At 37.8% G+C, this 25160-nt stretch overlaps 1 protein-coding gene across 4 annotated transcripts in view; it reads right to left on the bottom strand.

Moving 5' to 3' along the window:
- The window catches only part of LOC120428561 (protein sidekick-1-like), a 348405-nt gene that overhangs the window by 71978 nt on the left and 251267 nt on the right, over nt 1-25160 (bottom strand). For all 4 annotated transcript variants that reach the window (XM_052709840.1, XM_052709841.1, XM_052709842.1 and 1 more), the window contains one exon: nt 7190-7447. In XM_052709840.1, coding sequence (XP_052565800.1) covers nt 7190-7447 — 258 coding nt within the window. The remainder of the gene's footprint in view (nt 1-7189; nt 7448-25160) is intronic.

The raw sequence follows: 25160 nt of genomic DNA, 5'->3' as shown, positions 1-25160 counted from the left end.
TTTAATAAAATAAATGCTTAGTTAGATCACCTTAGTGATTGCTTGTCTTCCCATCCAAATGTTATAAGACATTTCTTTAAAAAAAAATCACACAAGATCTTAGTTTTTTGCAGTCGTATTTTTGAAATATTTATTTTGAGTTGAATTTTATAACCAAAACAATATCGTAAAAATTTATAAAGTAATCTAAAACTTCCACGTAAAAAGCATGGTGCTATCTTGCTTCTGTCAAAAGATATGGCTTCCTCAAAACTGGTCTATAACATGTTTTTGTTCTTCTCGGAAATCGTGTTTTAGACCATACATTATAGATGTAATCAGATTCTAGAAAATAGTCTCAGACCTATTACCATGAAGCAAGTGTCACATTTGGTTCGATTTTAGCAGAGATATGCAATGTTAAAACAATTTGAATAAAAAATATTGTGAATATCTTTACCAGGGCTGTGGAGTCGGAGTCGGAGTCGGAGCCGGAGTCGGTGGAGTCGGGTCTTTTTGGGGACCTGGAGTCGGAGTCGGAGTCGGAGTCATCAAAACTCGAACAGTCGGAGCCGGAGTCGGCTAAATTTTATTAGCTGGAGTTGGAGTCGGAGTCGGAGTTATCTTAAATGCAACAATTTTTTTTTGTTTTTTTTTTTTGTTTTTCAGTATTTGCTATAAAAAAGCTTAATTTTTAAAACTTCAAGAAGATTATAAGATTATAATAAGATTATATTTTTAATTGTTTTTTAAGTCGCTTGCACTGCGTTACCATTTTTCTTTTATTTTTTTAGATCTATGTTCATTAAATGATAACCTGTTAATCCACTCTTACCCAAATATGTAGTATCATCATCACTCAAAAAAAATAAAAAATAAAAATATTGGTTTTACAGTCAGAATTCATTCTATATTTATGTACCCTTTCAATTCAAATTTAACCAAATTCAGTACACACACAGTCACCTTAAAAGTTAAAAGTTAAGTAAATCAATTTTCAGGAAAAAAATACGAGGTAAATAAAAAGATAAAAAATAATAATTGCTATTTACGGAAATTGGAAAAAGAATCACTGACAGTATAACTCTTCCAACAAACAATCAACGATTTTTAAAATCTATTATTTGTAACTCAACATGCATAACTTGTTTATATCTAAGTACAAAAAAAATCTAAGTGTCACGCTTAAAATATTTGAAGCTGACAAAAAACTATCCAAAAAAAGTTGCAACTAATTTAGAAATAATCATTGAATATGTTAAATATATCGATTATCTTAATGTTTACTATTTCTCTACTAAACTCTAAGAATGTTGATCCCTAGGCAAACTATTTTGATATTGTCGCATATTATCGTTGAACAAATCTCAAGATTTCAGAATAGGATAGAATTTCAAGATAAACAAAAATGTATAGAAAAATGATAGGATTTTAATTTATATTTCAAACATTATTCAACATAATCAAATTCAAAATATTATTAAACTGGTAAGAATTTTCGCATAATGTTTGTCCCACGCCAATATGACGGAAGGTTAATATCATTGCATTTAAATGTTCCTAAAAAAAATCTTCTTGGAAAGGTAGCTTAATGATCCTTTTGAAATATTCGTGACTTCGAAAATATTTAACCTGTGGACTTTTGTTTTTTCTCCAATTTTAAGTTTTTTCATATATTTCGTTGGGGGCGCGACAATTTTTGTTGAAAAATCAATGGAGCTATAGCTCTTAAGTTCCTAAAAGAAATAGTTTCTTTTAAAATTGTTACTTTGATAGTCACTGTGCTTTTTATAAATGTCAGCCTAAAAGTGAGCAAATTAAATTTATATTTTAAATCGATCATTAAGGTCAGCTTTCTTTCAATGATCATTCAAAAAATTATATTTTAATATTTTAGCTTTTAATAAATTTAATGAAAATTTGAGTATAAGTAAATAAATCCAAATTTACTTACCAACTTGTTCTTCTAAAAATTCCTTCAAAACTGGAGATATTTTTTAATTTTTGTTCCAATAACGTATAAAACTTATAGAACTAGAAACTTTTTTATTGTTTTTTCCACTTAGAGAGTTTTTAAACAATCCTATTTATCAATGTTTACAAAATAATAGTTAACTATCTTTTAAAACATTTAAAAATATTTGTGGAGTCGGAGTCGGAGTCAGAGCCACCCATTTTTAGAAACTGGAGTCGGAGTCGGAGTCGGAGTCAGCTAGAGTTGGTAAGCCGGAGTTGGAGTCGGAGTCGGAGTCGGTTGAAGCTGAAAGCCGGAGCCGGAGTCGGAGTCGGAGTCGGCTAATCTCAGAAAGCCGGAGTCGGAGTCGGAGTCAGAGTCGCTTGAAACATGACCCGACTCCGCAGCCCTGATCTTTACATAATTTTACTCATCATTATAACCTTAGTTATGAATCTCTAACTTTATATAAAAAACATATTTTTTTTTAATAAAACAGCAAAAAAAATCCCGAGATGAAACACAAAAGATTAGGTTAGGTTAGGATAGGTTAGGTTAGGTTAGGTTAGGTTAGGTTAGGTTAGGTTAGGTTAGGTTAGGTTAGGTTAGGTTAGGTTAGGTTAGGTTAGGTTAGGTTAGGTTAGGTTAGGTTAGGTTAGGTTAGGTTAGGTTAGGTTAGGTTAGGTTAGGTTAGGTTAGGTTAGGTTAGGTTAGGTTAGGTTAGGTTAGGTTAGGTTAGGTTAGGTTAGGTTAGGTTAGGTTAGGTTAGGTTAGGTTAGGTTACGTTAGGTTAGGTTAGGTTAGGTTAGGTTAGGTTAGGTTAGGTTAGGTTAGGTTAGGTTAGGTTAGGTTAGGTTAGGTTACGTTAGGTTAGGTTAGGTTAGGTTAGGTTAGGTTAGGTTAGGTTAGGTTAGGTTAGGTTAGGTTAGGTTAGGTTAGGTTAGGTTAGGTTAGGTTAGGTTAGGTTAGGTTAGGTAAGGTTACGTTAGGTTAGGTTAGGTTAGGTTAGGTTAGGTTAGGTTAGGTTAGGTTAGGTTAGGTTAGGTTAGGTTAGGTTAGGTTAGGTTAGGTTAGGTTAGGTTAGGTTAGGTTAGGTTAGGTTAGGTTAGGTTAGGTTAGGTTAGGTTAGGTTAGGTTAGGTTAGGTTAGGTTAGGTTAGGTTAGGTTAGGTTAGGTTAGGTTAGGTTAGGTTAGGTAAGGTTAGGTTAGGTTAGGTTAGGTTAGGTTAGGTTAGGTTAGGTTAGGTTAGGTTAGATTAGGTTAGGTTAGGTTAGATTAGATTAGATTAGATCAGATTAGATTAGATTAGATTAGATTAGATTCGATTATATTCCGTTGAACATTGACATCATCAGCTCAATTTTTCTAAAAATAAACTCTTGAATTCAGGGATGGTGTTGAAGAATGAAGAACTACGCCAGGCCTGCCCAAAGTCCGGCCCGCGGGCCGGATCCGGCCCGTGAAGCCATTTCATCCGGCCCGCAACGGCTTTTTGAAATAGTTTTATGACCGGCCCTTAAGGCTGTTCATGATATATTAAATAAATAAATTGATTGTCTGAATTAAAAAAAGAAAAAATAGTAAGCTTGAGATCAAATTTAAACATATTATAAAAACATTCTTCATGTTTGAATTAAATTCTTATAATTTCTATACTGATATTTTTTTGGTGCCACAAAACAAAATTATCCATTTCGTAAAATTGTAAATTTATGAAAAAAACTTGGATTTTTGTCTAAAAATGCACATAAAGAAACTACATTTAAATTTCTTTCAGTTTGAACTGTCTATACTTCACATTAAAGTTTTATTTTCTATTTTCAATTATTTTTTTAGATAAATAACTAAGCAAAAACTAATTTATTTTTCCAGAAAAACTTTTCCGTAATAATGTTTTTTTTTTTTTTGAAAAAAAGCTTTAAAAAGCTTATTATTCGTACAAATCGCTGCAAACATTTTAAAAATATTAAAAAATGTCTCAAAATAAATCAAGAAATTAGGGAGCAAAAATAGATTTGAATTTCGACGAATAACGAATCGAAAATGATTTAATATATATTTTTTACACTTTTAAATTCTCTGTGTTTAAAATCATTTTAAAATATTTTTTCTAAATATTTGAATAAAGGTGTACAATAGCGTGGCTCACGGATATATGAAAAAGACAAAAGTGTTCAATTTCGAACGCCTCGACCGAAATTTTGTAGCATTATAACCGCAGAAGCTAGCCTGAAATTTTGAGCGCATTTTGTTGATGTTTAGTTGTTCCACTCTTAATCTGAAGTTATAAAGAAATTTCAATAAATTTAATTTATTTATTTTCAACTTTTTAACTCTTCTTCGAGAAAGTTTTCCTATGCCGTATGATTTTTTTTTCAGAATAGAGGTTTCTCATAGGTTTTGATCCGGGGAACAACTTTGTAGAACATCGCAAAGCGCTAGGAATTAATCCCGGAAAGATACAGACAAATTTTTAGAGAACGTTGAATTTTGTTTCCGTACTCCAAAAAATATCCTGTATCTTTTCGGGATCAATTACTAGCGCTTTGCGATGTTCTACAAAGTTGTTCCCCGGATCAAAAACTATAAGAAACCTGAGAATAGGAAATTTTGATTGGGTTTTGGGAAACTTTCTCTATGAAGAGGTTAAAAGTGAAAATTTCCCATAGTAAATTTTTAGAAGTTCCATACTAACTTCAGGTCAATGGTGGAAGTACTAAACCTTAACCAAATACGCTCAAAATTTCAGGTTATGTTCTAGGGCCATATTGCTACAAAATTCCGGTCGAGGCGTTCGAAATTGAACACTTTTGTCTTTTTCATATATCCGTGAGCCACGCTAGTGTACAACAAAGTTTTTTTTTGTAAAAGATATTCGAATGCAATCGTCAAAAACAAGAACTATACAATTTTAAACAAACAAAAATTAAAATATGTCAGGTAAACACATTTTTTAAAGTTATCTTTGTGTTTTATTCTTAAAATCAAGATATACTTTTTACTTTTTTCAACCTTTATCATATATTAGTTCCGGCCCGCCACTGCTTCAGAAAAATCAGATATGGCCCGCAGGGCCAAAAGGTTGGGCACCCCTGAACTACGCTGTTCAAATTGCGTGAAAAATTGTTTTTTCAATGTTATCGTCAAAAATGGCTTAAAATAGAAAACAGTGCTTATAACAATTGCAAATTTGTGAATTGTGCATCTTATACTGATTTAAATTTTGTTTGGCAATATTTTTTATTTTTTCCCAAAATGAAAATTTTCAAAATAAAGTAAGAAAAAACATTTAATACAGGTCACTTTTAGTCCCCAGAACGTATGAAAAATTTAAAATTAGAAATCCCCCAAAACATATAAAAAATTTAAATTAGAAAAAACGTGATTTAAGAATTTAACTAGAAATGCTTAGACAAATAAATAATCTGATTTTATTCCGTGTACAGTCATCCTACATATTCGGAACACCCACAAATTCGGAACACTTTTGTGATAATTTGTCAATAGCATGCCAAATGCAGCTTTTCTTTCGACCCTACTATTTTTAGGACCTTTATTTGGACATTTTCTTGCTATTTCACTAGTAAAGGTAGCACTTTTTGAACAAAAAAAACTTCACTTCAAAACTATTTTATCCTGAGCAGCAAAACACTGCCTCCAAATTGCCTGTTCCATGATTGTGGGATGTTATTGTGCTTCCCACAATTGTGGAACACCTGAATTTAACTGATATTTTCACAAAAAAAGTTATTAGACCATGGATAAAACATAAGCAAGCTTGACTTTAGTTGGTTTCAGTGCGTGAAGTCATTATTTTGTTAAATATATGTACTCCTGGAGAGAACCAAAGTTTGTTTACATCCGTAAGAAAAAAGTGTTCCGAATTTGTGGATTTCAAGGGTCAAAGTTTTTCTTCAAAAACATGATGTAAAAAATAAATTTGGCGGTTGTTCGATACATCATTCGAAAGATCGCAAGAAAAGCTTTCAAATGAAGGTAAACGCGAATCATTAAGTTCAATTATCGATTTACTATGATTTTTCGAACATTGGCTGATATGTAAACTGTTTCGAATAAGAGGGATGACTGTACATATTTTATTTTTGAAATGTCTTTTATAAAATGATATCTTTTAAATTTCACTTAAAACCTCAAAAATCGACCAAAATTTCGGGGTAACCTAGGACACTAACGATGCAGCATTATTGCAAATTATATGAAGAATAAATTTGCAATAAAAAATAATAATAATAAATCTTCAAATTGTCGCTTTCGTCACTCAGCTCAATGACTCAAGAACTATGCTTATTTTGTGATTTTTTGTTGAGGAACTTTGTATGACCGAACTTAATGCGATGTTCTTTAACACCCAAAACTCCCAAGTTCGAGGAAAGGGGGAGTTTCCATACAAATTCCCCCTTTTTCTCGAGCTTGGGAGTTTAGGTGTTAAAGATGTTCCTCACATCAAAACCCATAAGAATGTTCAAAATGAGGTACCTAACACACACATTTCTTACCCTTTTTACGAATCAATTGCTTCCAACCACCTTCCTCCGTACTCTATTTTAAGACCACCACTTAACTTGACAATTTATGCTTCAAAGTGCTTTCGGCAACTTTGTCGCGGCTGTCAAAAATTATCGCCCGCTGCAAACGAGCACTCGGAATTTATTGGCCTGGGTGATTATGACATATTTTATCGTGCACGTGCTCCAAAGTGTGGAGCAAAGATGTAAAACATGGGTATTAAGTATTCCAGTTATTGCGACAACTTGGAAAACTTTTCCTTGATGGATGATTGAGGGTTAAGGGGGGAAGTTTTGCGAAGCCGAAATGAATTAATATAATCGTTTCCCGGAGAAGTGACTTCAAGCACGGCTGCTAGTATGTTGTGCAAATTGTAAAAGTCTCCATTACAATGTTCCGAGGGACTTTAGTATATGTAATTAACACAATTTGACCTGTGCTCAAATGCATCTGATATATAATTTGCTTTTATGCGAGAAATGTATTCAGTAGCTGATAATTAATATAAACTTCACCTGTTTTGAAAGGTTCTATTCTCTGAGAAATGGTTACTACTGCTCTTGTTTCTAGGAATTTTGAAAATGTCCTGAAATGAAGCTCGGGTTTCACTCGAAATCGATAAAACATGCACCAATAACTAGCAGTTACGCAAATTAAAATTTTCTTCGAAAAGCCTCTTGGAAAGCTCTCTCCGCTTGGACCAACAATCTCCAAATATTTGCTACTCACCGGAACTGCTGGGCGAGCAGGTGTAGTTGCCCGAGTCGGACGGCATGGCCCGAGCGATGACCAGTTTGCTCGTTTTGGTCTGCCGCTCGGTCAGGACGCTGATGCCACCCCGCTGGGAGTAGTTGACGACCCGGCCGCCCTTGTACCAGTAGATGAAGGAGGGCGGTGCCGGCGACTGCAGCGCCACGCACGTCAGGTTGATGTCGCTGCCACTCTTGATGAACAGCTCCGCGTTGCCAAGGATCTTCGCCCGGGACACTGCAACACGAGCAAGAACGTGGAAAACGGGGGTTAGTTGACACCCTGGCCAGGTGGGTTGAACATGAAATATGGAGATTCTTATCGGGGGTTTTATATGGGATATTTGCTTTACATTTGTTTGCTCAACGACCGGCACCGGGAACCAGCCAGGAAATATATTCAAAAGGTTTATGTGCTTAATAAACGTGATACGGGTGGTGCCTTTTTCCTGCCATCCTGCCTCTAAGTCATCCATTTGAACGATATCCGATCGTGAAGGAGGTTAGACCAAGGCGTCCGGAATCGATTTTATTTGGGGACGACGTGCAAAGTGTAATGAATCGAGACAATTTTTGCTCGAGGGTTCTTGCTCACACGTGTTCGATATATTTATATAGGATAAGCGATTATATCCGTTAGTACAGGACGACGTTTGAGGTTGGAGTTCTGATTCGATAAGATTGTGGAAATTATCATGGTTGAATTATTTATAAGCATCAATGCGTACAAAAAGTCAGTTCTAGGCAACACTGTGATGATTTTTATACTCGATAAGCTTAAGTTTATTTCTGTAAATCGAAAAATATAAATAAATACGAACAAAATAGAATGGAAGTACCTTGAGCTTGATTAAGAAGTGTTCAAAGTAATTCAGGCAGTAATTATCACACAATTTTGAACATTTTAAAGTAAGATTACTAAAAGGACTAAATCTTTGCTGCACAGAATTGTTTAATACTTTCAAATTGACATGATTTTCCCAATAAAATTGATTTTCAACATCTTCGATGTATTTTCATTGTATAATGTATTTCAGTCTGTTAAATTTTAAATTACAGTTGGATAATTTTCTACCAATTCACTCGAAATCGAGAAAATTTACCCCGACCCCTCTTCGATTTGTGTGAAACTTTGTCCTATGTGGTAACATGACCATTTCAAAACAACCATTTCTTTGAAAATAATCCGTTTCAAACAACATTTGGAGGGTTTTGACTTCTTTTCTAACATAACACGTTCTTTGAAAATAAATCGTTAAAAAAATCTATGAGTTTTCGCATTCTTTTTCACCTAGTTATTTAAAAACAAGTTGTTGTTTTTAACCCTGATTTTTCTAGTTTTTGTAGTCTTTCGAGCAAAAGCAGTTCTTTGAAAACTAATCAATATTTTTAAAGAGTTTTTGATTCCTTTTAAATATAAATAGTTCTGTGAACAATAAAATATTTTTTAAATTTATTTTCGAATGATTTTGATTTTTATACTTGCAAAAGTAGTTCCTTAAAACAAACAAGCAGCATAATTTTACATTTTTATCAACTTCATATGAACGATATAAAAATATCATACAAAATTTCAATGAAATAAAATGCAACTGAAAACATTTTTTGAAAAATCCAGGACTTGCTCAATTTGCCTACTGTTTCTTCTTTATGTTGAACGAAACCAAGTTGACTTTATAGCTGTCGGCCACCATTGCTAGTACCAACCACTAGTGTCCTCCATTTTTATCTACAAGGACTTCGCCGCCCTGGGCTCCTAAGTGTATGAAAGTATGGCACGGAGCGACGGCGCCGAATACCCATATTTACACAAAGAATTTTAGAGCGTCCGCCGCGGGATTCGAACCAGCGACCTCCGGATTGTGAGTCCAGTGCGCGGTTCGATTGATCCACACGGGCGGGATGTTGAAGCTTTATTTATTTTGTTGATTCAAAGTTAAAATTTTAACCGATTATTGTTTACTTTCCACCTAATTTAGACCTTGCATGTTGAGGATCGCAAAATTAAAAAAAAAAATATTTGTGAGGGATCAACAAGATCAATTCGAACTTCGTTTCAAGTTTTTCTCCTCTTCCACCTTCTATTTTTTAATAATTGAATCCGGGGGTTGCAAATATTTCTTATTTAAAATTTAAAAGAAGTTATTTGAATAAACTTGCGAAATCGGAAATAAAGCTGCTTTTGCACAAGTTTAAAAAATACTGAAGCCTTTCAATCAAATCAAATCAAACTACAGTCCAGACTCGATTATCCGAAGGCCTCGGATAATCAAAACTTCGGATAATCGAATGATGAAAAAAAAAATTTTTTTGCGTTGTCTGATATTTGATAGTTTGTTTGTTGACCCTTAAGGCGTCATCCATAAAGTATGTCACGCAAAAATCGGCCAAAATTAACCCCCCCCCCTTCCCCCTATGTCACACTTTGTCACACAAGGTTGAACCCCCCCTCAAAAAGTACGTCACATTTTGCCAACACCCCCCCCCCCCTGTTTTCGATGGGATTTTTTTTAGTTTTTATATCTTTAAACTCTTATAATTTTGTTATTTTTGCCAATTTTAATATGAAAAAAACTAATAAATTGACAAATCATTCATTTAAAAAAATAATTATTACGAAACAAAAACAGTTTTGTATCTTTTAAAAATTAGAAGACCTGGTATAATATTTGGTTTTCAAAATCTTGAAAACTGTTTTTCACAGATTTGTATCTAATAAGTTCAAACCATTTATAGCAGTTTTTCGATTATCCGAAGTCCCATACAAACCTTCGGGTAATCGAACTTCGGATAATCGAAACTTCGGAGGCTTCGGATAATCGAGTCTGGACTGTATTCGCTCTGCAGCATTGCCTTGGCATTCTCAATTGCAAGATTCCTTCTCTAGGTCTCCGAAGGCTTGATTGTTGAGGCAATTGCAAACCTTTTTACACCTTAGCTTCCATCCAACCCAGGATTCGAACTGACGACCTTTGGATTGTGAGACCAGCTGCCTACCAGCGACTCCACCGAGACAGGACCCAGGAAGACGACTCCTACTCCTGGAATGAGCTAACGACCATACCCTCTAGGTTAGACCGGGACCAACATTACTTCCCCGTCCGAAGGAAGGCGTGATCAGACAAATCTCGTCTCGAAAAATGCCACCGGGACCTTCTGGGATCGAACCCAGGCCAACTGGGTGTGAGGCAATCATGCGTACCCCTACACCAGGAGTCCTGATTAAGACATTATCTATTTTAATTCTTGAACTCTTTGATAGTTAGAACTTTTGTTAGCGTCTTTATTATGCTCATACTTTAAGCATTTTGTGTTTCTTTTTGTTTTAAAATTTTTCAATGGGGCATAAAATTTTCAGCCGAAGAAAACGTATAATCTTGTTTTTTTTTCTTTTTACAAAAAAAACAAAATCTTTTGGTAAAATTTCTACTATACTCAATTTTAACTCCGTTCAAACAAAAGAGTTAAAAGTGATAAATTCTGTTTATAACCGTTCATCGTGTCATTGAAGAAAATCTTACAAAATCCTGCCATAACTCACAGATATAGATCGATCATCAGATTCACCACAAATCTCCTCCTCTGACAACTTGGGCTAATTTTGGCTGACATTGCTGTCTTTTCTCCCGGGAAACCTCAACATTGCCGGAGAAGGTCATAAAAATCACTCCTTAGAAATACCCCTTTGTCTAGACGCTGCAGACCGCAGATTGATTATTCTTTACGATGGTCTGCTGTGTGGTCTCTCCGGGAGCTGAGCCTGGGTTGGGCCCCAGTCGAGCCGGAGTCCGAATCCGATTGATATATGTTCCCGGTCGGAGCGTTGACACATTGCTTCGCATTGGATAGGCAAAATGTAAATAGGACCAGGACGACTGCCAGCAGTCCGGCTTCTGTGGTGGACATTACATTTGGCCCTCAAAGAAAATAGTCAGCAGTTTTGTTTTTTTTTTTGCTGGTACGGTTGTTGGTTGGTTCAAATGTCCATTTATCATTCTGGAGGCAGTGACGAAGGAAATTTCTTGCGTGTTTTTTTTTTCGGTAGCCGCCATGCGACCACGCAATGACTTGAGCTTTTATATAGATAGAGCTTGTTATGTCAGTTTTTGTGGATTTTCGATGCACTTAAGATCATTGGTGCGCTGGAAGTGGGGACGCGAAGTCGTGATTATTCAGGTTAATTTTTTGGTGTGCTTTTGTGTCGCGGTTCGTATGGGATGAGTGATTGTGCTAATCGAATAATGGCATCATTGGTGCGCTGGAAGTGGGGACGCGAAATCGTGATTATTCAGGTTTATTTTTTGGTGTGCTTTTGTGTCGCTGTTCGTATGGGATGAGTGATTGTGCTAATCGAATAATAGCATCATTGGTGCGCTGGAAGTGGGGACGCGAAGTCGTGATTATTCAGGTTAATTTTTTGGTGTGCTTTTGTGTCGCTGTTCGTATGGGTTGAGTGATTGTGCTAATCAAATAATGGCATCATTGGTGCGCTGGAAGTGGGGACGCGAAGTCGTGATTATTCAGGTTTATTTTTTGGTGTGCTTTTGTGTCGCGGTTCGTATGGGATGAGTGATTGTGCTAATCGAATAATGGCATCATTGGTGCGCTGGAAGTGGGGACGCGAAATCGTGATTATTCAGGTTTATTTTTTGGTGTGCTTTTGTGTCGCGGTTCGTATGGGATGAGTGATTGTGCTAATCGAATAATGGCATCATTGGTGCGCTGGAAGTGGGGACGCGAAATCGTGATTATTCAGGTTTATTTTTTGGTGTGCTTTTGTGTCGCGGTTCGTATGGGATGAGTGATTGTGCTAATCGAATAATAGCATCATTGGTGCGCTGGAAGTGGGGACGCGAAGTCGTGATTATTTAGGTTAATTTTTTTGGTGTGCTTTTGTGTCGCTGTTCGTATGGGATGAGTGATTGTGCTAATCGAATAATAGCATCATTGGTGCGCTGGAAGTGGGGACGCGAAGTCGTGATTATTCAGGTTAATTTTTTGGTGTGCTTTTGTGTCGCTGTTCGTATGGGTTGAGTGATTGTGCTAATCAAATAATGGCATCATTGGTGCGCTGGAAGTGGGGACGCGAAGTCGTGATTATTTAGGTTAATTTTTTTGGTGTGCTTTTGTGTCGCTGTTCGTATGGGATGAGTGATTGTGCTAATCGAATAATAGCATCATTGGTGCGCTGGAAGTGGGGACGCGAAGTCGTGATTATTCAGGTTTATTTTTTGGTGTGCTTTTGTGTCGCTGTTCGTATGGGTTGAGTGATTGTGCTAATCAAATAATGGCATCATTGGTGCGCTGGAAGTGGGGACGCGAAGTCGTGATTATTCAGGTTTATTTTTTGGTGTGCTTTTGTGTCGCGGTTCGTATGGGATGAGTGATTGTGCTAATCGAATAATGGCATCATTGGTGCGCTGGAAGTGGGGACGCGAAATCGTGATTATTCAGGTTTATTTTTTGGTGTGCTTTTGTGTCGCGGTTCGTATGGGATGAGTGATTGTGCTAATCGAATAATGGCATCATTGGTGCGCTGGAAGTGGGGACGCGAAATCGTGATTATTCAGGTTTATTTTTTGGTGTGCTTTTGTGTCGCGGTTCGTATGGGATGAGTGATTGTGCTAATCGAATAATAGCATCATTGGTGCGCTGGAAGTGGGGACGCGAAGTCGTGATTATTTAGGTTAATTTTTTTGGTGTGCTTTTGTGTCGCTGTTCGTATGGGATGAGTGATTGTGCTAATCGAATAATAGCATCATTGGTGCGCTGGAAGTGGGGACGCGAAGTCGTGATTATTCAGGTTAATTTTTTGGTGTGCTTTTGTGTCGCTGTTCGTATGGGTTGAGTGATTGTGCTAATCAAATAATGGCATCATTGGTGCGCTGGAAGTGGGGACGCGAAGTCGTGATTATTCAGGTTAATTTTTTGGTGTGCTTTTGTGTCGCTGTTCGTATGGGTTGAGTGATTGTGCTAATCAAATAATGGCATCATTGGTGCGCTGGAAGTGGGGACGCGAAGTCGTGATTATTCAGGTTTATTTTTTGGTGTGCTTTTGTGTCGCGGTTCGTATGGGATGAGTGATTGTGCTAATCGAATAATGGCATCATTGGTGCGCTGGAAGTGGGGACGCGAAATCGTGATTATTCAGGTTTATTTTTTGGTGTGCTTTTGTGTCGCGGTTCGTATGGGATGAGTGATTGTGCTAATCGAATAATAGCATCATTGGTGCGCTGGAAGTGGGGACGCGAAGTCGTGATTATTCAGGTTAATTTTTTGGTGTGCTTTTGTGTCGCGGTTCGTATGGGATGAGTGATTGTGCTAATCGAATAATAGCATCATTGGTGCGCTGGAAGTGGGGACGCGAAGTCGTGATTATTTAGGTTAATTTTTTTGGTGTGCTTTTGTGTCGCTGTTCGTATGGGATGAGTGATTGTGCTAATCGAATAATAGCATCATTGGTGCGCTGGAAGTGGGGACGCGAAGTCGTGATTATTCAGGTTAATTTTTTGGTGTGCTTTTGTGTCGCTGTTCGTATGGGTTGAGTGATTGTGCTAATCAAATAATGGCATCATTGGTGCGCTGGAAGTGGGGACGCGAAGTCGTGATTATTCAGGTTTATTTTTTGGTGTGCTTTTGTGTCGCGGTTCGTATGGGATGAGTGATTGTGCTAATCGAATAATGGCATCATTGGTGCGCTGGAAGTGGGGACGCGAAATCGTGATTATTCAGGTTTATTTTTTGGTGTGCTTTTGTGTCGCGGTTCGTATGGGATGAGTGATTGTGCTAATCGAATAATGGCATCATTGGTGCGCTGGAAGTGGGGACGCGAAATCGTGATTATTCAGGTTTATTTTTTGGTGTGCTTTTGTGTCGCTGTTCGTATAGGATGAGTGATTGTGCTAATCGAATAATGGCATCATTGGTGCGCTGGAAGTGGGGACGCGAAGTCGTGATTATTCAGGTTAATTTTTTGGTGTGCTTTTGTGTCGCTGTTCGTATAGGATGAGTGATTGTGCTAATCGAATAATGGCATCATTGGTGCGCTGGAAGTGGGGACGCGAAGTCGTGATTATTCAGGTTAATTTTTTGGTGTGCTTTTGTGTCGCTGTTCGTATAGGATGAGTGATTGTGCTAATCGAATAATGGCATCATTGGTGCGCTGGAAGTGGGGACGCGAAATCGTGATTATTCAGGTTTATTTTTTGGTGTGCTTTTGTGTCGCGGTTCGTATGGGATGAGTGATTGTGCTAATCGAATAATGGCATCATTGGTGCGCTGGAAGTGGGGACGCGAAATCGTGATTATTCAGGTTTATTTTTTGGTGTGCTTTTGTGTCGCTGTTCGTATGGGATGAGTGATTGTGCTAATCGAATAATAGCATCATTGGTGCGCTGGAAGTGGGGACGCGAAGTCGTGATTATTCAGGTTAATTTTTTGGTGTGCTTTTGTGTCGCTGTTCGTATGGGTTGAGTGATTGTGCTAATCAAATAATGGCATCATTGGTGCGCTGGAAGTGGGGACGCGAAGTCGTGATTATTCAGGTTTATTTTTTGGTGTGCTTTTGTGTCGCGGTTCGTATGGGATGAGTGATTGTGCTAATCGAATAATAGCATCATTGGTGCGCTGGAAGTGGGGACGCGAAGTCGTGATTATTTAGGTTAATTTTTTTGGTGTGCTTTTGTGTCGCTGTTCGTATGGGATGAGTGATTGTGCTAATCGAATAATAGCATCATTGGTGCGCTGGAAGTGGGGACGCGAAGTCGTGATTATTCAGGTTAATTTTTTGGTGTGCTTTTGTGTCGCTGTTCGTATGGGTTGAGTGATTGTGCTAATCAAATAATGGCATCATTGGTGCGCTGGAAGTGGGGACGCGAAGTCGTGATTATTCAGGTTTATTTTTTGGTGTGCTTTTGTGTCGCTGTTCGTATGGGATGAGTGATTGTGCTAATCGAATAATAGCATCATTGGTGCGCTGGAAGTGGGGACGCGAAGTCGTGATTATTCAGGTTAATTTTTTTGGTGTGCTTATGTGTCGCTGTTCGTATGGGATGAGTGATTGTGCTAATCGAATAATAGCATCATTGGTGCGCTGGAAGTGGGGACGCGAAGTCGTGATTATTCAGGTTAATTTTTTGGTGTGCTTTTGTGTCGCTGTTCGTATGGGTTGAGTGATTTTGCTAATCGAATAATAGCATCATTGGTGCGCTGGAAGTGGGGACGCGAAGTCGTGATTATTCAGGTTAATTTTTTGGTGTGCTTTTGTGTCGCTGTTCGTATGGGTTGAGTGATTGTGCTAATCAAATAATGGCATCATTGGTGCGCTGGAAGTGGGGACGCGAAGTCGTGATTATTCAGGTTAATTTTTTGGTGTGCTTTTGTGTCGCTGTTCGTATGGGTTGAGTGATTGTGCTAATCAAATAATGGCATCATTGGTGCGCTGGAAGTGGGGACGCGAAGTCGTGATTATTCAGGTTAATTTTTTTGGTGTGCTTATGTGTCGCTGTTCGTATGGGATGAGTGATTGTGCTAATCGAATAATAGCATCATTGGTGCGGTGGAAGTGGGGACGCGAAGTCGTGATTATTCAGGTTAATTTTTTTGGTGTGCTTATGTGTCGCTGTTCGTATGGGATGAGTGATTGTGCTAATCGAATAATAGCATCATTGGTGCGCTGGAAGTGGGGACGCGAAGTCGTGATTATTCAGGTTAATTTTTTGGTGTGCTTTTGTGTCGCTGTTCGTATGGGTTGAGTGATTGTGCTAATCAAATAATGGCATCATTGGTGCGCTGGAAGTGGGGACGCGAAGTCGTGATTATTCAGGTTTATTTTTTGGTGTGCTTTTGTGTCGCTGTTCGTATGGGATGAGTGATTGTGCTAATCGAATAATAGCATCATTGGTGCGCTGGAAGTGGGGACGCGAAGTCGTGATTATTCAGGTTAATTTTTTTGGTGTGCTTATGTGTCGCTGTTCGTATGGGATGAGTGATTGTGCTAATCGAATAATAGCATCATTGGTGCGCTGGAAGTGGGGACGCGAAGTCGTGATTATTCAGGTTAATTTTTTGGTGTGCTTTTGTGTCGCTGTTCGTATGGGTTGAGTGATTTTGCTAATCGAATAATAGCATCATTGGTGCGCTGGAAGTGGGGACGCGAAGTCGTGATTATTCAGGTTAATTTTTTGGTGTGCTTTTGTGTCGCTGTTCGTATGGGTTGAGTGATTTTGCTAATCGAATAATAGCATCATTGGTGCGCTGGAAGTGGGGACGCGAAGTCGTGATTATTCAGGTTTATTTTTTGGTGTGCTTTTGTGTCGCTGTTCGTATGGGATGAGTGATTGTGCTAATCGAATAATAGCATCATTGGTGCGCTGGAAGTGGGGACGCGAAGTCGTGATTATTCAGGTTAATTTTTTTGGTGTGCTTATGTGTCGCTGTTCGTATGGGATGAGTGATTGTGCTAATCGAATAATAGCATCATTGGTGCGCTGGAAGTGGGGACGCGAAATCGTGATTATTCAGGTTAATTTTTTGGTGTGCTTTTGTGTCGCTGTTCGTATGGGTTGAGTGATTGTGCTAATCAAATAATGGCATCATTGGTGCGCTGGAAGTGGGGACGCGAAGTCGTGATTATTCAGGTTTATTTTTTGGTGTGCTTTTGTGTCGCTGTTCGTATGGGTTGAGTGATTTTGCTAATCAAATAATGGCATCATTGGTGCGCTGGAAGTGGGGACGCGAAGTCGTGATTATTCAGGTTTATTTTTTGGTGTGCTTTTGTGTCGCTGTTCGTATGGGATGAGTGATTGTGCTAATCGAATAATAGCATCATTGGTGCGCTGGAAGTGGGGACGCGAAGTCGTGATTATTTAGGTTAATTTTTTGGTGTGCTTTTGTGTCGCTGTTCGTATGGGGTTAGTGCATAATTTGTAAAGGGAGCGCGTGGTCGTAAAAAATATTCGGAGTGAAAAGTGATTTTTTTTGTGTGCCTTTTGTCGTGAATTGTGTGTGTTTCTTGCTAGTAATAATAATATCAGTCCTTCCTTTATCATCGTTGATTGGAGGGCACGCCGCCGGTTGGGTTTGTCGTATTAATTGTGTTCCAAAGTAACTGGGTGTTAATTGTGTTTAGTACTTCAGTCGATTGCGGGCGGTGAGGCCACGCGCTTGCCTTACTGAATTATTTTTGTCTTTTTCGTTGAGTAATTGGTGTTTTTTTTTTTGTGCTTTTGTAAACTTAATTAATAGTTTTGTGATTTTCTAAGCTTCCTATATCATCGTTGATCGGAAGGCACGACGTCGGGTGGATTGTGCTTAGATTTTTCGAATAAGGTTTTATTTTTTTGCTGTGAAAAAGCCATTTCTATATAATGATCGAAAGAAGCACTGACATTTTGGATTAATTAATAGTGGAGTGAGATAATTTGTGAGTGAGTGATTTTGTGTGTTAACCAGAAAGACCTTCCCATAGCATCGTTGCTCGGAAGGCTCGCCGACGGGTCTGTTATGAAAGTCCTCCCCAAAGCGTCGTAGCTCGGGAGGCATCGAAAAGCCAATACCTTATCCTACTAACCCAAAAAAAAAATATTTATCACGTGATGCTTGAAGGAGATGCTGTGGATTCAACGGTCTCATGCGGTATCAACAAGTATATAGCGAAAAACTATGTGCTTGATGAGTCTGCAACTTCAACTATCGGACTAACATTCCTCCCTTTCGTTGAACTGCAGGCTTCTTGGGAGGGCGCCGGTATTGACTAATAAAGTAGGGATCTTCAGAGGTTAAACAGTGAACGAATGGTTGGCTCCCACTGATCATTTTTGATTCATTGTTTAACTTCAGCTGATCTGTCAATAACGGAGTAGCAGCTCATTGGCAGTCAACCATGCTCATGCTCATGCTCATGCTCATTTTCGATGCACTTAAATTTATTATTTGCTATATATTTTTTCAATGATATTTTTATTTAAAAGAAGTGGAACTTTTTCAACTTTAACACCCGTATTCCCGAACTCTCTTTGGTTGGCGAAAAACTGTGTTTATGCAAAAAAATAGTACATGATCAAGATCCGGGACCGTGGTGTAGGGGTAAGCGTGATTACCTCTCACCCAGTCGGCTTGGGTTCGATCCCAGACGGTCCCAGTGGCATTTTTCGAGACGAGATTTGTCTGATCACGCCTTCCGTCGGACGGGAAGTAAATGTTGGCCCCGGACTAACCTAAAAAGGTTAGGTCGTTAACTCAGTCCAAGTGTAGGAGTCGTCTCCCTGGTTCCTGTCTCGGTGGAGTCGCTGGTAGGCAGTTGGACTCACAATCCAAAGGTCGTCAGATCGAATCCCGGGGTAGATGGAAGCTTAGGTGTAAAAAAAGGTTTGCAATTGCCTCAACAATCAAGCTTTCGGACACCTAGTTTCGAGTAGGAATCTCGCAATCGAGAACGCCAAGGCAATGCTGTAGAGCGAATAATTTGATTTTTTGATCAAGAAGCGGTCTTCAATTTGCAAATTTCTTTGCAAACTTACTTGCCAGAGTTTGTTGCTCAAATCTGCGATCTGCGATCTGCGATCTAAGGCAGCTAATCTTTAAATGGAATGAAGACAGTCTGATGAGAGATATTACCAATTATTCTTCTTGTCAAAGTCAATTCAGAACAATTAATTAAAATCTTACAAAAAGTTTTATGTTACTGCTTCGACATTGAATCAATAATGTTACAACTTTTATACAACTTTTTCCTGAATTAAAATTTGTGCCAACCGCACTGAGGAAAAGCTATAGAATCACTAGAAAATTGAACTACTTAAATGCACCTCCTAGATGAACGCTTGAGCTTGAACATAGCTTTATACTTTGTTTATGTTTACAGCTGGTGTGTAGCTATAGAGTTATCTAAGGCCAATCTCACGCACACTGGCACACCATTTGTTTTGCTGACTGGTACAAAATTTAAACTCAATCTTTTTCGTGTACGTACACGCAATACATGCGCACGTAGATAACTCTATTGTAGGTGAGGATCATTCGGAAATTACGTTACGCATTCTTTCTATAGAAATATATAGGATAGAAATCCTGTAAGCAAATCCGGTAACTCTGTGTTGTTGATTTCGACAACATGGAAATGTTTCAAAAATCGTCAACATTTTTTTCGATTTCACTGCAAATGTTTTCAAAATCGATAACATTGTTTTTCAAAACCGAAAAAAATGTGAACGATTTTGGAAACATTTCCATGTTGTCAAATTCAACAACACAGAGTTACCGGATTTGCTTACAGGATTTCTGTATTTCGCACCAATTTTGTCAAGCTTTTGTGTAGCCTTACCTTGGTTGGGAAGTTAAAAATGATGATTTTCTCAGTGTCTATAACTTGTAAAAACTGCACTTTAATAAAAGCAGTTCTTTTTGATTGAAAATTGTTTTTTTTTTGTAGCATGTTGTTTTGATTATACAGTGCTGAATATCCATGACAAGATTCTAAAGTATGACTTTCTGAAAAAAAAAATGTATCTAATTTCAGTACTTTACCGCAACTCAAAGCACCATGCTTCTCCTTTGAAATGTACTGGGAACTCATTATGATGGAGAAGCACGGTACTTTGAATTTGATTGATGCACAGTAGGGTGCCCAGAATATGGAACTTCTTTCAAAACCTCGCTCCACAAGCTGATTATTGTTCCTTGAGCTATTTTAGGACTCTGGGCCTAATATGAGCAAAATTGGTCAAAATTTACCCATTGATACTCGGAGGTGAAGTTTGTTTGGGAAAAATCGAAAAAATGTATGAAAAAACATTTTTTTAACTGTTTGGTCTGCACTGTGCGCTACTTCCATGCAATTTTTTTCCAAGAGTGAGATTCTTCTTGCAAATTTAATGCTCTCAAACTTTGTACAACATACCAAAGCTGTAAAACTCGATCCAGAAAAGTTATTAGCGATTTAAAAATGTCATTTTTGTATAATAAACATTTTTTTCACCAACTTCAGGCCCGGGTGTCAATGGGTTAATCTCAACCAATTTCGCTTAAAATTGGCACAGATACTTAAAATAACCCAAAAAACCGTTTTATGCTTGTGGAGCAGGGGGTATTTTTTTCTGGACACCCTAATACATGTACCGGAATCTGATCATTTTGCTTTTCAAAATATCAAACTTCAAAATCTTTTTAATGGATATTCTTCGTGTTTGTATAGGTTAGATTTATTTTCTCTTTTTAATACATAAGCTTCACGAAATTAACAATTGAGAAAGATTTATCTCAGAAGAAATTCAGATTTTGTTTAATTTATTTGCAGCCTGGCAACTCTGCCCAAGAAGAAAATTCTCTCGAAAGATATAGATCTCTGGTGAAATTTTAAAAAGGCGTAAGAGCCACCGTGACCTCCTGCACTAATTTTCCTTTTTATTCAAATTGAAACAATATTTCATTCAGTCTGCAATCCGCTGAAATCACCGTCTCCTAGCGAAGCGAAATTGAAACAACATTTCATTTGTTTTAAGTTTAGGGCGATTAAAGGACCGATGCAAAAAGGGCTTCGTTTACCAATGGCTCTTACGTCTTTTTGAAAACTAATCCGAGAGATTTTCTAATATTTCGATGTTATATCGCTGCCAACATTGTATGGAAACATATTTGGACAAACAAATAATGCAAAACGAAACGAGTCTGGGGGATGAGATTGGATCAAAGTGATTTTTTACGGATTTTTTTCCATTTCTTAGGTTCTTTTCAATGAAACCCAATTGAGAGGTCATTTTTGGCCATAAACGTACCTCAACTTGTGTTGTGTAGGAGACATCTTAAGATGACTCAGCTGAAAAAATCGCGTTCCTAGAACAAATCCTGATATTTTGGCAGCTGTCTAAAGTTAAGGTACGTTTATGGCCAAAAATGACCTCTCAAAAAATCATTTTTTAAATATTTTTGTTGGAATTGCTCGAAAAGTACACAAATGTTTGAAATACTCTACAGCTGAAACACTGTTGGATGACTTGTTTTTACCATATCTTTCGATTTAAGCGTCATCTTAGTTTCAATTTCATTCCCAATGCACAGTGGTCCAGATCGCAAAATTAAGTGGAAAATGGATTTTCCGAAAAATGGTTAAGTTTTGGAGCTTTGGTGTCTTCAGAAGAGTTGTTGCATATGGAAAGGGGCAACTTTTGGTTTGGTTGAAAATTAGGGTGGTTCACGATTAGGGTGATTTTGGAAATCTAACTTTACAGGAATATTTTTGGGAATTTTTTCGTCTTCTAAAAAGTTGACGGGCTTGCCAATCCAAGCAACTTTGTCGAAGACATCAAAATTTTATCTTGTAATCTACGCCTTCTATGACCAAATTTATAGAAAGCATCTGAGCAAACCTTCAAAAATCAGTTTTTTTAACGTGGCAATTCAGGGTTAAGTTTTAGAGAAAAGTGGTGTTTGGGGCACTTTTAGAGCTCTAAAAAACAAACATTTTTAGTATCTGACAAGTCAATTTGGACTTAAGGGTCAAAAGTAACAGCGATTTTAAGGTAAAAAAGATGCAAATTTAAAACTTAAATATCTCGAAAAGGCGCAAGCCAAATTTTAAGTTTTCATGTAAAATTATCATTTAAACCCAAAATATGAAAAAAATCGATTTTTCGACACTTTGGGTCAATTCTGAGGACAGATTCAGATTCAGCGGGCAAAATTACATCGAAAAACATATATTTGGACAATTTTCGAAATTCGTTAGGGTGGTCCCATAAGGGTTTCCCTTGAAAATTAGACTTTTTCAAATGATGATATCTCGAGTTTAAAGAAAAACACCCCTGAGATTTTTTCAGCGTTTGTAGTGCTGGATCTCCTCTTTCAAATGCAACCTAGCGCTTTAAATTTGGCTTGCGCCTTTTCGAGCCATTTAAGTTTTAAATTTGCATCTTTTTTACCTTAAAATCGCTGTAACTTTTGACCCTTAAGTCCAAATTGACTTGTCAGATACTAAAAATGTTTGTTTTTTTAGAGCTCTAAAAGTGCCCCGAATACCACTTTTCTCTAAAACTTAACCCTGAATTGCCACGTTAAAAAAACTGATTTTTGAAGGTTTGCTCAGATGCTTTCTATAAATTTGGTCGTGGGAGGCGTAGATTACGAGATAAAATTTTGGTGTCTTCGACAAAGTTGCTTGGATTGGCAAGCCCGTCAACTTTTTAGAAGACGCAAAAATTCCCAAAAATATTCCTGTAAAGTTAGATTTCCAAAATCACCCTAATCGTGAACCACCCTAATTTTCAACCAAACCAAAAGTTGCCCCTTTCCATATGCAACAACTCTTCTGAAGACACCAAAGCTCCAAAACTTAACCATTTTTCGGAAAATCCATTTTCCACTTAATTTTGCGATCTGGACCACTGTGCAATGTCACCCCCTCTAAGCACGGAAAGGAGTTTGATCTGAAAACTAACAATCCGTTTAAGTTGGCTCGAAATTGGTGAAATTCCTACTTTTTTTAGTAGAATTAGCCATATTCTTAGTAAAATTTACCAGTAACAAATTGTAAAAAAAAAACAAACACAGATTGCTGCATCGCCAATTGATACTGACAGCATAGAAATCACTGGCAGCAATGAGCTTTAACAAAAACGTTCGTCAGTGTTGCAAATGAGTGATAGAAAAGCTATCAATTGATTATCTCTGCGCCAAAAATGTCCGAGAGTATAGCGGCCGTCACTATAGCTTGTGAGATCTCTTCTTGTGTCTCGTGATTCCCAGCGATGTCATTCTCTCTCTATCACTCCTCCCCTTTTCCTCGACTATGCGCTCTCACCGCTAAATCTCTCAATCTCTCCGAAAACTGCAATGAGAGAACGCGAGATTGCGATTAGGAGCTGACCACGCATGACGTCCCGTTAAACTGCGTTGGCGAAATTGGTTTTGTGACGGCTTTTGCGGTTAAACGCTGTTGCGGTAGGATGATCGTGGAAGTGGGAATGAGAGAGAAAAGGAAAATGTCAATCGCGAGTGTGTGAACACGAAAGCGTGTTCGGCTATGTTCGGCACTGAGAGTTTCAATAGGGAGAGAAGAGCCGTTGTATTTGAGGCATGAATATTCAGGCGGGATAATTGTAGTTGCTGAGAGCTGATATTTTGATATTTTAACAACCCTGACGTTCGTGTTTCAACCAAATTTTTCATACCGATTATAAAAAAACATTACTGGAATTGACAGATCGTCAGATCGAGACACAAATAAAGCAGAAAGACGCCGCGTTAGTGTTAGGTCCTGTACGAAGCTGAACGTTGAAATGTTGTGTGGATTGTTTTTGGTGAGTGCTGATACTGCTGATGGAGGCGCTGCTCTTTTCGCCGACAACTTTGCAACCGGAGCCGATTTTTCCTGTTTTTCCTGGCAACTGCTGCAGCTGTTTGTTTGTTTCCGGGGACAGCTGGAAGCTGGTCGAGAAGCGGCTTCTCCGGAAGCCTCCCGCTTCGTGGGGAGAGCGGTTCTTGCGCCGTAGGACTCTGGGTCATCGCGAAAAAGGATCCTCCAAGTCTGGAAGATCGATGGCCTGGTAGAGCAGCGAATAGGTGGACACTTCCGGTCAGATTAGTTGCGCACCATGGAGGAATCTATGGCATTATCCACGCATCGGCCGGTAATAGTAGTGTTTGGTTGGATTGTTAACGGTGATTAGGAAGAACGAGCCAACATTCATAAATTTATAGCAACGAAACAATCTTCCCCGAACGCAAAACAAACGATTAGCTATGGAAAATTTCACGGGTTTTACCAAAAACACTTATAAATGTAAACTAGTTACGCCAACTGAAAAAACTAGTAATTTTAGTAAAGATTTAATTGAAGTTACTGAAGTTTGTTGGTAAGAATTACTATTTTTGCGACCTGGCTTGAGCTGTCAACTTCAACCATTTTTTTTAGAATTTCTAACTTAAAAAAATCCAAAGTAATCAACCATTTTTTGAGAAATTTTAACCAGTTTTTAACGTCATGATTCGAATTCCGGACACTTAGTAGCATATATTTTTTTTATAGCTGACAAAAAATCATGTAACAAGTTGGAAATGTAGAAATATTATCAGGATGTAGTATAAACAATCAGTTTAAAGAGATTGCATGCAAAATATGTCTTTTCTAACAATTTGTCATAAGAATTTTAAAATTAAAATGACTTGTTGTGCTTCGAATCCCGGACACTGATAAAAGCTGATTCGAAATCCGGACACTTTTGCTTCGAATTCCGGACAATCAAAATTTTGCTTATGAATCGTACAAATTTGGACTGAAATGTTAGTGAATGGCATTCTTAAGGTCTCAAATAAGCTGTTAACATCAAAACAATCGATATTTTATTTAAAAATTTGCTAGAATTTAAGGAAATCAAAAACAAAAATATATATATAAAATTTCGTCGGTTTTGTTCGAACGCGAATCAGTTCAATACGGAGCATCGGATCGAGGTGCTCTCTTTTGCGTTGGGTTCGTATAATTCCAAGGAAGGTTCTTACGCCAAAAAGTGACAACTTTGACCACTCTGAAACCGATTCCGAAAAATCTGCAGATTTTATAGGGAAAGTTACGTAAAATCAAATTTTGATCACAGGAGGCTGAATAGGTCAACAAGCTTAAAACGTCAACATACGAAAAAAAGGCAGAACGAAGTCTGTCGGGGTAAGCTTGTTTTATGTAATTGTTTTGGCATTAACTACAGCGTTCAAACAAACCTTAAATGAAAGTTGATGTTAGAATTCATCAAATAACACAGTTTCGAAACTCATAATGCGAACTTATATCCAAATAATTGATAAAACAAGATGAGGTGTCCGTGTTTCGAAGCGTGCGGGAATTCGAATCATGACGTTAGTAAGTTTTGCGAGAAACCTTCTCTCCGTGAGGGGAGAGATTAAACCAATTATCAAACGATTGGTAGAGTTCATCAAATTCCACCATTTTTGAGAAAATCTGG

Source organism: Culex pipiens, chromosome 3 (genome assembly GCF_016801865.2).
Source record: "Culex pipiens pallens isolate TS chromosome 3, TS_CPP_V2, whole genome shotgun sequence".
NCBI lineage: Eukaryota > Metazoa > Arthropoda > Insecta > Diptera > Culicidae > Culex > Culex pipiens.
This window is presented reverse-complemented; position numbering and strand designations above follow the sequence as displayed.